General features: G+C 41.6%; 1 protein-coding gene across 3 annotated transcripts in view; it reads right to left on the bottom strand.

Annotated features, from left to right (window-relative positions):
* The window catches only part of PUM1 (pumilio RNA binding family member 1), a 128,063-nt gene extending 119,475 nt beyond the window's left edge, over positions 1-8,588 (bottom strand). The window contains exons 1-2 of one of the 3 annotated variants that reach the window (XM_065893743.1): positions 8,502-8,588; positions 3,421-3,794 (exon numbers count right to left, since the gene is read on the bottom strand). In XM_065893743.1, coding sequence (XP_065749815.1) covers positions 3,421-3,783 — 363 coding nt within the window. In that variant the 5' untranslated portion in view covers positions 3,784-3,794; positions 8,502-8,588. Of the gene's footprint in view, positions 1-3,420; positions 3,795-8,501 lie in introns of those variants that run through there. The other 2 variants (XM_065893754.1, XM_065893736.1) reach the window with 2 other exon arrangements.
* Positions 8,589-14,802: the final 6,214 nt, after the last annotated feature.

Here is a 14,802-nt window from a genome sequence, read left to right on the forward strand (position 1 = left end):
ATTTTTAAATAGTATTATTTACTTAGGGAGACGTGTTTTCCTGTTTTTTCTTTTTTGGCCGAGCCACACAGCTTGTGGGATCTTAGTTCCCTGACCAGGGACTGAACCTGGGCCCTAGCAGTGAAAGCGCCAAGTCCTAACCACTGTACCGCCAGGGAATTCCCTCTAGTGTTTTATACATAATATCTTGATCCACATCCATTGTCTTGTTTACTATGAGTAAATTTTACAGGCCAAAAAAGAAAAGAAAAATTCATGGTACTTCTTTCCCTCACTCCCCTCCAAAGACCTCAATCTGGCCCAAAAATGAGGACTTTAAAGATTCTAACTGTACCAAATACAATAATTTTATGTATTAAAACAAGTGATATTTAATATGTTTATATTCTTAAGGTAGAAAAGACAAATACAGAGGACTTCCCTGGTGGCCCAGTGGGTAAGACTCTGGGCTCCCAATGCAGGGGGCCCAGGTTCGATCCCTGGTCAGGGAACTAGATCCCACATGCATGCCACAACTAAAGATCCCGCATGCTGCAACTAAACATGGCACAACGCAGATCCCGCGTGCTGCAACTGAGACCCCTCGGCACAGTGATTCTCCACAGACAGATATGCCCCCCACTCTTCAATTATATTACACTCTCCACTGCTGCTTGAGCAAGTGGCCACGACCTACTGCCAGCAGGACAGCTGAGCTGAGATTCACTGCTTTACCTGAGTGCAAATCTGAAGAACTTCGTGGTCTTCCCTCATTCAATCAACACAAAAACTTCACACACCTCCTGGGAAAGGGGCATGAAAAACACAACAGTCTCTGCCCTAGCATAGTTCAGTCCAGGAGGTTAAGCTCAACACCAAAACCAGTAAGTTACAGTACACTCTGATGACTACAGGAGAGGTAATTTGTGGGTGGCCCACACTGCAACACAGCAACTACCCTAATGCAGTTCCCTAAGGATGTTCATTATACCACATATCCAGACCAACAGAACTGTGTATGATGAGTGCCAATTCCAAGTTGGGTCACTGGTTTAGGCCCCCTTGGTATGAACAGGTTTTGCCATTTAACATCAACTGTGGTTTGCTAACTGACCTGGATAAAACTGGTCAAAAAGTCAGATGTGATTCCGTATGATGTGGCTCAGCACTAGAGCCCAGAGTAAGCCTTCACAGCACAGCACAGCACAACCAGATTTCAGATCTTAGAGCTCTGCTAAGGACTGACCCAGAGTCTGACTTGCCCACCTAGCGAAGAACAAGCCAAGCACCTCGATTCTCCTTTCAGCTTTTACCCATCAGCCCATCATTAGAAAAGCCAACACAAGATTTTACAGATCTATAATATCTCTAAATTTACAAATTTATCTATAAATTATAAAATATCTATAATTTTACAGATCTTTTATAAATCATAATAAAGATTTTAAAAACCAACGTTCATGATTTTTAAACAATGTTTAGCCAAATAACGCAAAAGTTACAGGCCTTCCACCTTTGCCCCCTAGACAGATACCATCCAAACCAAACACCTCCCACCTTGGTCTCACTCTACACACACAGCTGCCTACATCTCAAATTCAACATGTATTCTACCAAATTTAATTACCTTGTCCACAAACCAGATTCCCCTCTATATTCCTTTTACTCTATTACTTCATTTTCCCAGGGACCAAAACTTTCTAATTCAATCACCAATTCTGTGCATTTCTGGGTCCCATCCCATCTTTTCCACTGCTCGCACCAGGGCTGTTACAGTAGTTATCCAATTAGTCTCCACCCTCACCAACTCCAATCTCTTATTGCCAACTCAACCTTCCCAAAACACCACTGGATAAAAGCCACTCCATACATACACAATAAAAACTCCTGCTGCCTACTGAATTAAACCTAGCCTGGCATCCAAGGCCCTTTTCTTTATGACAATGTCCTTTTTCCCCAGCTTTATTTTAAGGCCACAGGATTAGGGGCTTATGCATTCAATAACTTTCTTCTGAAGCTCTATCACATGCCAAATTCTATAGGAACTGGGATACCGAAATGAATAAAATTTGATCCCCACCTCCAAGACTCCAAGCAAATAGGAAACAAATATAGTACCTTAAGTAACAGACACATAAGAAAGATAAAAAGTGCCCTAAGTACCAAAGAAGAAGCCCCCTATACCTCATATTTCTTAGTACTGCTCACCTACACATAGTAGATGCTTACGAAGTAGCACTGATGATTGTTCCAATAAACCAAAGACCTATGATCAATATGCTCAATAAATTTCTGTTGACAAATTCCACCTCCCCATTTCTACTATGGTAAAGAACTGTGGTACACTGGCTGCCTGTCTTGGAAGGGTCAAGGGGAAGCACAACTGAGAGCACAGATTTGCAAGTGTGCGTGTGACTGACTTGTTTCTAAAGAACAGAAGCACTAGAGGCCTCATGAAAGACGTCAGTTTTTTTTGCTGGTCAGTACTCAGATACCGGCAACATAAAATAAACCTTTGCAAATTCAACCTATACCCAATTCCAAAGAATAGCTGGATGAAAACATTCTAACCGTTTCATCACCATCAGGAAGTCAGCAAACACAGCTAAACTCTCTTCTCAGTAAAATATGCTGTGATTCCAGCTTTGGTCTTGGATTAGTAAAAGCAAGCATGTTAAAATTAACCAAATAAAACAAGTGCTTTGAACAAGAGAACAAAGATGATTAAAACCTAAAAGCTACAACCACTCCTCTCTATACAAAACATGAGATATATCAGTTCACTTGAGCAGCTGATTTTTTATCAACTTCCTACTACTTTCAACCATAACATCTTAAAAACAGAAGTCACCAACACCCAACAGGAAAAGCTCTAAAATATGTATTCGGGCTATAAACAGCTCAAACAGACCTTAGAAGATTATATGTTAAGAGCAAAAAAGTATACTCAGAAATGCAACGTGCACATTAGAACAAGCTTAAGTCTTTCTTTAAATGAATTGGTCATTTGCTCTTTAGCGCCAGAACGATAAAATGACTCGGTGACAACATTACAACAATCATCCTTTAAAACAGTGGTCCCCAACCTTTTTGGCACCAGGGACCAGTTTTATGGAAGACAATTTTTCCACGGACGGGGGCGGGGCAGGGGGTGGATGGTTCAGGTGGTAATGCGGGCGATGGGGAGCGGCAGATGCAGCTTCACTAGCTCGCACGCCGTTCACCTCCTGTTGTGCAGCCCGGCTCCTAACAGGTCACAGCCCGGTACCGGTCTGCGGACCAGGGGTTGGGGACCCCTGCTTTAAAACAAGTGAATGTTTAGTTTAGACCAAATGAAATCATTAGCAATTAAGGCTTTTAAAGACATTCACTGAAAGTAGATATCCTAAGTGGACAGTGCTTATAAAGAGTTTCAAAGCTGAAATAGTGAACGTTTTTTACCTGATGTTCTGCATGAATGTTATCCCCAGTAGGCCATCGATGTTTGCTATTATTATAGCCGCCTCCACCACTTCCTCCTCCCCCAAGCTGCTCACCATGCTGCCTCTGAAAGAAGTAGTCCACCATAGCGTCGTCCTGGGAACGGCCTGCAACTCCTATGGATCCTGGGACAGGGCTGGAGTGTGTCCCAGCTGCAAGAGCCTGATTTGCAGCTGGTTGTGGCTGCGCTTGCGACCCTGTTCCAGATGTCAAAACAACAGGCATGTTGGGATTAGCTGGTTCTTGAGGGTGATGTTTCAGGTGGGGGCTGAAAGAGTCCTGCCAAAGCACTGCTTTTCTCTTCAAGACACATGCAACGCTCATTCCACCAACACCTAAGGACAAACAGGTTACAAATGTTTAAAATTTGCCTTTTTTTAAAACATAACTTGATATATGCACCAAGATAAAAACATGAGACCCCTGGCTTTTGCAATATATCATCTAAAACCAGTTTCTACCAAGCAGCTAAATGTTTTGCAACACATACATAATTTTCTAAACTGAAACTTCGGGCTTCCCTGGTGGCGCAGTGGTTAAGAATCCACCTGCCAATGCAGGGGACGCAGGTTCAAGCCCTGGGCCAGGAAGATCCCACATGCCACGGAACAACTAAGCCTGTGCACCACAACTACTGAGCCTGTGCTCTAGAGCCCAAGAGCCACAACTACTGAAGCCCACACGCCTAGAGCCCGTGTGTGGCAAGAAGAGAAGCCACCGCAATGAGAAGCCCGCGCACTGCAACTAAGAGTAGCCCCAACTCGCAGCAACTAGAGAAAGCCCGCACGCAGCAACGAAGACCCAATGTAGCCATAAATAAATAAATACATACATACATAAATAAACCAACCAAACCCCATATATAATTAGCAATGACTCAAGAGTGTCAAAAACGAAAGGATCCTTTAAAACGTCCAACGTATTCATGGGATGCTCTGAAAAAAAGCTTAAATAAGGCCCTCTGACTAAGAACAGCAACAGAATGTTCCTAGCCTGAAACTTCTTCTCAGCTGCTGTACATGCATTTTTGCCAAGAACTTACAATTATAATTGTAATCACATCATCATTCTATTAGTACTCTGACTCTTACAGAGTCAGAGGTGAGATCAAACCAAATTCAAACACTCACCTTACATAGAAAGTATCACTTGTAAAAAAAGAAATGCTTCAATACAATAATAATTGTATGGCAAATATATTGCAAACATTTTTTCTGATCATTCCTATTTTACAGATAAAAACACTAAGGTACGGAGGAAAAGTTATGTGATGTGCCCGAGGTCATTCAGCTAGTGAGCTGTGAAGGAGGGATTCAAACCCAAATCTGTATGCACCCAAGCCTCGTTCTTTTTACCAACCCCCTTGCTACCACACCCCAGTCAGTAAACCAAAACAGATACTATTTCTCTCACTTGAGTCTGCTATTCTTCTCTGGAAGGATCAACAAAGAATCTCCAAAATGTTACTATGAAACATTACTAATATGTTTCTTAAAATCAAAAACTACATTTGTAGAAAACATAGAACAGCCTATGTATGGGTGCTTAAGAAAAAAAAAAAAGCTTCAAAATAATCAGTTACCAACTAGAACATACCTGTCCAGAGCCACTAGAGTCTAATTTCAAGGTTACCAACCTAACAGTCCACTGCTACAAATGCCTTATCTCTCTTTAACCCTACAGTGACGTTTCAAAAACAGACTCAAAAGATTTATAAGAAATCTATTAAACTATTTCTCAGTATAGAATAAACATCCTGGACTTCCCTGGTGGTGCAGTGGTTAAGAATCCGCCTGTGGGCTTCCCTGGTGGCGCAGTGGTTGAGAGTCCGCCTGCCGATTCAGGGGACACGGGTTCGTGCCCCGGGTCCGGGAAGATCCCACATGCCGCAGAGCAGCTGGGCCCATGAGCCATGGCCGCTGAGCCTGCGCGTCTGGAGCCTGTGCTCCACAGCGGGAGAGGCCACAACAGTGAGAGGCCTGTGTACCGCTAAAAAAAAAAAAAAAAAAAAAAAAAAAAAGAATCCGCCTGCCAATGCAGGAAACACAGGTTCGAGCCCTGGTCCGGGGAGATTGCACATGCCACGGAGCAACTAAGCCCGTGCACCACAACTACTGAGCCTGCACTCTAGAGCCTGCAAGCCACACTACTGAGCCCGCGTGCCACAACTACTGAAGCCCACGTGCCTAGAGCCCATGCTCCACAACAAGAGAAGCCACCGCAATGAGAAGCCCGTGCACCACAACAAAAAGTAGCCCCCGATCGCCGCAACTAGAGAAAGTCCGTACGCAGCAACAAAGACCCAACGCAGCCAAAAATAAATAAAATTAAAAAAAAAAAAAGAATAAACATCCTGATAAAGAAGCATTCGCTTCTCACAACTAATTCATGTTCTGAAGACAGGAGTAAGAAGATTTGTAATTTGTTCAAAGCCTAATTTGGAAATGCCTAGTTTCAGTTAACAGTTCCAATCCATCAGAACCATACTGAAGTAGTCCATCTTTCTGGACTTCAGTTTCTGCTTTCATGAACAGAATCATGTTCATGCTTAAATACCAAAACCGGAAAGTCATAGCTGTGTTTACCATTGGTACTAGCAAAGTCCTAACCAGCCTAATGCCTTCCTGTTTGATTTTCAAAAGAACTCACTGCCCTCTTATTACCAATAGTAGCCAGTCCCATTTTCTTCCACAAGGGAGTATCAAGCCGTCTTTGTTGTAGAGCTAACCAGGAGTCCTAAAACTAAAGTTTTACCACTAAACTACAACCTCCCTGAACCTGTTTCCTCATCTAGAAAATTAAAGAAATTCTTTCTCTGTGACTCACAAGTTTTTTTTTTTAATCAAAATAATAGATATAAAAGTTTTTGGTAAATTCAAAGTCACCATGCTGAGGCCCAAGGAATTCAGTTCCCACCAGTTAAAGCAATGGAGCTCCAGTCCCTAAGCCGATTCCTAAAATAGCAAATGCAACCTTTTCTGAAATAAAAGATTTGCCGTAATACTTATTTAACAAAGAACTTCCGAATGAAAAAGGTATTCACCACTGAAACACACCCGACCACAACTTCATTCTATCAAGGCATGGCGGGAGAGGGGGAGGCGGGGGGGAGGGTTCCTATAAAAATGTTCAAACGAAACAATTGGCTTTTGTAAAGCTATCTGTATCCCCTGAAACTTCCTGCTTTACCTAATGAGGCAAGGCAGTTTCTCAAACAAGAGAAAACCTGGCAGAAGGGACATTTTGAAAGTGAGCAAATACCTAAGCAATTAACAAGTGTCTTGGGTAGCTTTGTAATATCTTGGCAACTACAACATAAAAATTAAGACATCAGTCACTTAAATAATAGAAAACATTTAAATTGCTGATGCCTTTTAAAGAACTCTCAAACCCACTAAAAAGTTATGTGTTAGCACCTGAAATGTGACTTTTCTTTTTTACAAATGGTACATTATAAAAATAAGTTTTTAAGCAACTAAAAATAAGTGCTGATTCTAGTTTTCCAGAGTTTTCAAACTGTTTACACCAAAGTTGTTTTTGTTTTGTTTTAATATCACTAATAGGCTTTATTTCAAACAAAGGAACATGATCTAATCTATCTCCACTGCTCACCTTTTATTTACTAAAATTCTTTGTGGTTTAAAAGGTGTTTATTTTTACCACACTGGAAAAAAAAAAATTCTGTGGTCATAAATTTATTTTAAAGCAGTTCTTCTCAAACCCAAACTAAACTTCAAACACAACTTCAAAAAGCCGTGGCCTTGAACAAAATGAATCCAATTGTGGCTAAGGCAAAATGCTCAGTTCAGAATCCAGTATTTCCCAAAAACCCAGATAAAGAATAAACAGCACCCAAGAGTGTTTTATAAAGTTAAAACTAGCAACGGGTCAAAATGTTTATTTTGCTTACTAAAACTGCATCGGGAGCCACCCACGTCTATCTTGGTGAGTTTTGATTTTTTTTCATAAAACAAACAAAAAGCTAAAACCACAAACCTATGATTTCAGCAATAACTGACTTTAAAAGAGAATCCCAAAAAAGCCTCATAAAATCCCATTCTTAATCTCAGGCAGAGAAGGAAGTGAACGAATTGATGTAACTAAGAACAGTGTTCTCTTAATTGGACAATGAAGAGTAACAACCCTTCAACTTACGGGGAGAATAAAACCTTTCCTGATAATGTGGGGGAGGGGGGAATATAGTGGCGGGGGGGGGGGGGGTACGGGAGTGTATTCCTCACTTGACGTGGGAGTGGTACCGACAAGTATTAAACGATCTAGGTTTACCAAGGACGTCCATGAGGACTAAAAACTATCTAGTATTGTGTATCTGTTTACCTACTACGAAGGCATGAACGCTTCTTAGAGTTAAGACAGACACGCACCAACACAGGGAGGCTCAAAGAGGAAGAACCCACCAAAAACAAGCTCTCACAGAAACAAAAGGCCACAAGTACCCAGGAGCCTAAAAAGAGATCTGAAACTTCCCGATCGCCTACTTCTCCACATTTAAGGATCGCAAAGTTCCCCCATGGTGGGTCTCGTCTGCAGACGAGGGCCACGGCTGCTTCTAAAGCGATTTATTGTTCCTCTTGCTTCGGCGCTGCCACGGAAGCTCAAGAAGTCGAAGAAATCCTGAGTGGCACAGAATTACACTTCATGGCCACACAGAAGACTCGGGGCTTCGCAAACCCATCAAAAAAGCAACCCGAATGGCAACATCAATCTTCAGGGGCTCCAACGGGGCCGAGGAGAAATGTAGAGACACGTCTATGCCCTGGGCCCGGGCCTAAACCCCCGGCATTTTCCTCGCTTCGACCCAGCTCCCCACCCCCTCCCTCCTTTGATAACAATAGGGGCCTTGCTGCTGACTCCAAAACATGTACGAGGAACAGCGAGTGAGAAGCCTCAGCCAGGGCCCCGGCGGCTTTTCCAAAGCCCTTCTCACTCCCCCAGCCGCTCTCAAACACCAATACAAAGGGATAATCTGCTCGCTGGGGGTCCGGAGCAGCGTTTGGGGCTGGCGGGGTGCGGGTACTCACGGGCGGAGCGGTAGGATGAAGATGGATTTCAGCCCCCCGATCTTCTCTCTCCGGCGCTCTCGCTCCCCCTTACCTTTCACTCCGACAACATGGCGGCCCACTGGGGACTGGGCTGGCGCTGTGCATCATGGGATAGGCTCGGGCCCCGGCCCTGGCTTTGGCAGCGGCATGTGTGGAGAAGGCAGGCGGCTGTGGAACAGGTTGCCTGGTTGCCATGCCAACCCAGGGCCTGTGTGAACTTGGGAAACTCGGAGGCAAGACAACCGCTGCGCGCGCGAGTGGCCGCCCGCGAGGGGAGCGCGCGCCGTCACCTCGCGGGCCGCCGCGAGCAGCAGGAGGAGTCCCGCGGGCCCGCACTGGAGCGCCCGCGGTGCCCGGTTCCCGGCCCAGCACCGCACGGAGCTGGGCACGCGGTGTCAGGGTAGTGACCTTAGCCGAGACGCCACCCGCCTCCGCGCCCTCCCTATTTCACCTCCAGATTGTAACGGCCTGCGGGATTAATGGACGCTTATTCCAAGGCTCTGGCGGGACAGGAGCTGGGTTCAACCCCTTTGCTGCAACTTTCTGGCTCTGTGGACTTACTTAATCTTCCTGCTTCCATTGCCCCATTTGTAAAATGAAAGGAAAATGAGAATTGCTACTTAACTCTGCCCTGAGGATTAAGTGGATAATATGGCTTATTATTCCATTTAATAATGTGAAATGCTTAGGACAGTGCCTGGTAAATAGGCCCACTATAGAATTTGCGGGATCTAGCGCAAAATGAAAGTGTGAGGGCCCCTTGTTCAAAATTGTTAATGAATTTCAAGATGGAGATAGCAGAACATTAAACCCAAATCAAAGATTCGAAGCTGTCCTTGTTTGTAAGCACTCATTCAGTGTTAGCTGTTGTCATTCTGTCCAGTTCTGAAAATGAATAGAAATAGAAAATGGCCATTTGATGAAAGTGACTTTTCAAAATCAGTAGTATTTCATAAGCTATAGTTATTATATACAAAACTAAACCCAAGATGGATTGAAAACATAAGCAAACCACAACACTATAAAAGACCACAAGAGGATATGGGGGAGAAAGCTTTTTAATTAGAGAGGGGAAGTGTTTATAATGAATCAAAATCAATACATCCCTTTAAAAATTGAAGGAAAATTAAACATTTATATAGTAAGAGTGCCACCATCAATGAATAAGCAAGAAAATAGCTTTAAAATATTGTAATACTCGTGGTAGACAAATGGTTAATCTTCATGATAAATACAGAAATTCTCTAATCAGTTAAAAAAGAGCAATCCAGACATAGAAACCAAACTTATGTTTACCAAAGCGGAAGGGGGGAAAGGGATAAATTAGGAGTTTGGGATTAACACATACACACTGCTGTATATAAAATAGATAACCGGGAGTTCCCTGATGGCACAGTGGCTAAGACTCCCCGCTCCCAAGGCAGGGGGCCCAGTTTCGATCTCTGGTCAGGGAACTAGATCCTACATGCCGAAACTACGAGTTCACATGCCCCATTGAAAATCCCCCACGCGGGAACGAGGACCCAGAGCAGCCAAATAAACAAATAAAATTAGATTATAATGATGGTTGCACACCTCTGACAATATGCTGAAAACCACTGAACTGTGTGCACCTTAAATGGTGAAGTTTATATTATTTGAAATATATCTGGACTTTCCTGGTGGTTAAGAATCCACCTGCCAATGCAGGGGACACAGGTTCGACCCCTGGTCCCGGAAGATCCCACATGCCATGGAGCAACTAAGCCCCTGTGCCACAACTACTGAGCCCACGAGCCATAACTACTGAAGCCTGCACACCCTAGAGCCCGTGCGTGGCAACAAGAGAAGCCACTGCAATGAGAAGCCCACGCAACGCAACGAAGAGTAGCCCCCTTTCGCTGCAACTAGAGAAAGCCCGCATGCAGCAACAAAGACCCAACTCAGCCAAAAATAAATAAATATTTTAAAAAAGAAATATATCTCACTAAAGCTATAAAAATGAGAAAAAGTGAATAATAAAAAGAAATGCAACTTTGAAATATATTTTCATCTATTAAATACACTGGCAAAAATTCAAATGATCATTAACACCGTGTTTTGGCAAGTTTTGTGAGAAAATCAGCACTCACATTGTTTATATTGTTTGAGGAGCTATTACTGTTTTATGTTATTTTTTATTTAAAAGATAAAAGGGTGAGATTTTTATTTCTGAAAAAGAAGATAAGACTTGGAAGTTAAAGATCTGCTACTTCCAGGCTATGTGACCTTGGACAAGTTCCTGAGTGTCAGCACCCTCAGTTGCAAAATAAGGGTACATACAGGACTGTTACAATGGTTAAATAAACTAACATATATAAAGTGCCTGACAGAGAATTAGCACTCAATAAATGTAGCTGTTTTATTGTAGTTGTAGTCTTGTATTCATTTCTGAATCCCCAGAGAGCAGCTTAGTGCAAGGCACAGAGTCATTGCTCATTAAGTGTTTGTTAAATGAATGAATTCAACAGCCATTTAGAGTGATAACTCTCAAATCCAATGGTCCTAAAATTAATATGTTGTATTCAAAGATCCCAGCTCTTAAGCCAGACCAGAAATTACTTCCTTACCTCTCTGAGCCTCCAGTTTTCTCCCACAGAACATAAGGTTAATATAACAGCACTAAATGAAATAAAGCAGATAAAGCATTTAGCCCCATGGGGCCAGGACAGTGGAATGTGCTGAGTAGTCATACTAGAAAAACACATAAGAGGAGGAAACTTAGCAGACATGAGAAAATTACAAAATTTCCAGAACTTTACCAGGCTCTGTGCTCCATGATGTCATTCTGAGATCCATGATTAGCTCAATTTTAAGCTTTAGCTTTCATTACTCAGTCCGAGATTCCATTATCAGTTTAGCCACAGTCATGTGGTACCACACCCCATCCAGGCCTCTCCTCCATCCAAAGCCCAACAAAATACCAGCCAGCCATCCCTGCTTTCCCTTAAGGAATTGCTCTCAAAAAACCTTAGGCCCCCGCCAGGCCCCCAAAATAACTCTATCACAACATCACCTGCAACAAACTCATGAGACATCCTATTATCAAATGCTTACCTGTGTGCCATGCACTGTAAGACTTTTACATACATTATTTCATTTAAAACTCCCCAAATACCTATGATATGAGCAACATTATTATTCCCATTTAAAAATGAGAAAACTGGGACATCCCTGGTGGTCCAGTGGCTAAGCCTTCGTGCTCCCAATGCAGGGGGCTTGGGTTCGACCCCTGGTCAGGGAACTAGATCCCACATGCATGCCGCAACTCAGAGTTCACATGTCCCAGCTGAAAAGATTCTGCGTGTCACAGCTAATGATCCCGAATGCCACAATGAAGGAACCCAAATGCCACAACTAAGACTCACTGCAGCCAAAATAAAAATAAACAAATAGATATTAATTTTTTAAAAATAAAAATGAGAAAACTGAGACTTGGGAGGTTATGGAACCAGATTAGTATTTATCCAAGTGCTTTATCGAAGGCTATTTGCTGAGAGTTGTCTGTTCAGGAGGCTGTCGAAATCATCCCTAAATCTTGAAAATCTCCACAATTCAACTGATTAAACCCATGCATAACAGATAATGTAATCAATCTTTGGGAGTTTTCAAAAACCAAGAATCTAATCAAACTGACCTGGAATGAGGATTAGGGTGGATTTGGGAAGAGTGTTCTAATCTAATCAGTAATCCATTCCATTGTAACCTAATCAGACAAAGAGAGATCTCAGACAGAAACATTTAGTGAAGGCCATTCAAGAATGCCTTTGTTCAAGAATTTCAAATGTTACCTCTTCCTTCGTGTGGAAGTGGTTCTCCACGTATGGTCTGAGGCTCACCAGTGAGTCAGCAAACTGGCCATGCTGACAGCTGAGAACAAATCCTGGAGTGGACAAATGCTGTTCAATTCCACAGACTTTCACTCTCTTACAGCCAACTGCTATTGGGTGGTAAATGTTACTATAATATTGTATTTGTAAACTGAATATAAAGCATTCTCAAGCAAAGTTGGGACACCCCCAATTTTCTGGAAAGATGCTTTGTTATCAGTGTTGATTTGCTTTGCTTTTTCAACTGTGTTACACTTGTGTTTTTGTATATTTGTAGACTCTCCCTTGGGTTGCACTTCCACTCTTTGTTTTGGTACTTGGGTAATTGTTACACTGTTAACATTTCCATTGTCATTCTGTTTTTTAGCAAATCTTGGTTATTAGAGTGCTTTTCCCATAGGAACAGAGGAGGGAGGGAGGGTTTGGGCTTCCAACATTGGTGACTAAGTAATTCCGATCAACTCTCCCACTGAGGAAAACTAGAAAACTGGAAAAATCTGAAAATCTCATCTTGAAATCATTGGAAAGTTAACAAGTTAGTGAAGAATTACTGAGCCAGGATCTGGGAAAGGAGAGAGATTGAGGAATGTAAGCCTCATAAATAGGACTACTTTTCCAGGTGGGACATTTCTTGAGACGTAGTTTTCCTGAGAGGTAGCTAAGAGACAGAATGATGCTTACAACAGCCTTGGGTACTTAGCAGAACAGAGATTGAAGTCCAGAACCTGCAAAGAGAGAAAGCACCTAGTAAACAGCTCTCACTTTGGATTGGGATCCCAACAGACTGTACCCTAAAAGCAAAGGTGAATAGAGTAGACAAGCTCTTACAAAGATTGAAACTCAACTTCAAAACATCTCAAACACTGAAATTGTCTTAAAGTGATCCCAGAGTGCCAGTGCCCAAGTACCTGGCAGAAAACAAAGTGAGGGACTTCTCTGGCGGTCCAGTGGTTAAGACTTCAGCTTTCAATGCAGGGGGTGCAGGTTCTATCCCTGGTCAGGGAGTTAAAATCCCACATGCCTCATGGCCAAAATACCAAAACATAAAACAGAAGCTATATTGTAACAAATTCAATAAAGACTTAAAAAAAAAAAAAAGTGGTCCACATTAAAAAAGTCTTTAAAGGAAAAAAAGAAAAGGAAACAAAGTGAATCCTCTCTAAAAATATCGTTATCTAGGCCTCAAATTATTTTTATGAACACTTATGCAAATATAATATTCAGTGAACAAACAAAAATAATCACGCATACTAGGAGACAAGATAACATGAACAAAAAATAACAGCAGTGAAAGACAATTGAAAAGCATGCAAAAGAACCTCATATTGAAGTCATCAAATTGTTTGTTGTGTTCAAGAAGATAATGGAAGATGGATAATTCTGACAGAAAACTGGAAAGTACAGACAAAAGCCAATTCTATGACAGAAAAATATAATAGAAATTAACAACCCAATGGATTGGGGTCAACAGCAGATTAAACACTGCTGAAGAGAGAATTAGTAAATTTAGAGGTGGGAAGAAAATATCCAGAATGAAACATAAAGAGGCAAAAACGGTAGGAAAGAGAGAAAGGTTAGAGTTACAGAGGAGAGAATGAGACTGTTTAACATACAGGGCACTGGAAAACTGAAAGGACAGGAAGGAAGGAGTGGGGCAGAAGAAATACTTGACATGAAAGGGCTAATTTACCAAAACTAATGAAAAAAATAAAGCCACAGAGTCAAGAAGCACTATGAATTGTAAATAAGAAAAACCTGAGGAAAATTAAAACTGGTATGTCGGTGAGGGTTGAGAGGATGGTGATTGTCTTTTCACCCATCCTCCAGAGACATGGGGTCAAATCAGGGAAGTGGGAAAGCCTTAATGAAAACAAAACTGAAGCAAATTCAATACATGCAAGAAATGGAGGAAGCAAAGTATAGTTTTGACCAAAAAAAAAAAAAGGAAAGGAAGGAAGAAAGAGAGAAAAAGAAAAGCTAATACCAAAGAAAAAGAATTAGAAAGTTTATTAATAAAATCCCAGAACTAAAGTTCTAGAAAATATGTCCATAAATGACCTCACAGAGGAATCTGATGGCGTATGAGAAAGATGTAAAAGCACTGGGTTGTTAGGAGATGTCAGTATAGATAGATTTTAGAAACTGATAGGAATTAAATAAACATGAGTATGAGTTTTAAGGTTAAGGCAATTCCCAAAAAATAAAATAGCATTTATAACTTTCAAACTAGCAGAAGAAAACCTCATCATGCAAAGTACAATATATATATATATATATATATATATATATATATATATATATATATATATATTCCTATTTACTACACAGGAATTAGGAAATACAAAATAACATAGCAGGAAAAAATTCTTAAGAGTAATTCCAATAAATATTGAAAGATTTGGGAATTCCCTGGTGGTCCAGAGGTTAGGACT

The sequence above is a fragment of the Phocoena phocoena genome, chromosome 1 (genome assembly GCF_963924675.1).
Source record: "Phocoena phocoena chromosome 1, mPhoPho1.1, whole genome shotgun sequence".
NCBI lineage: Eukaryota > Metazoa > Chordata > Mammalia > Artiodactyla > Phocoenidae > Phocoena > Phocoena phocoena.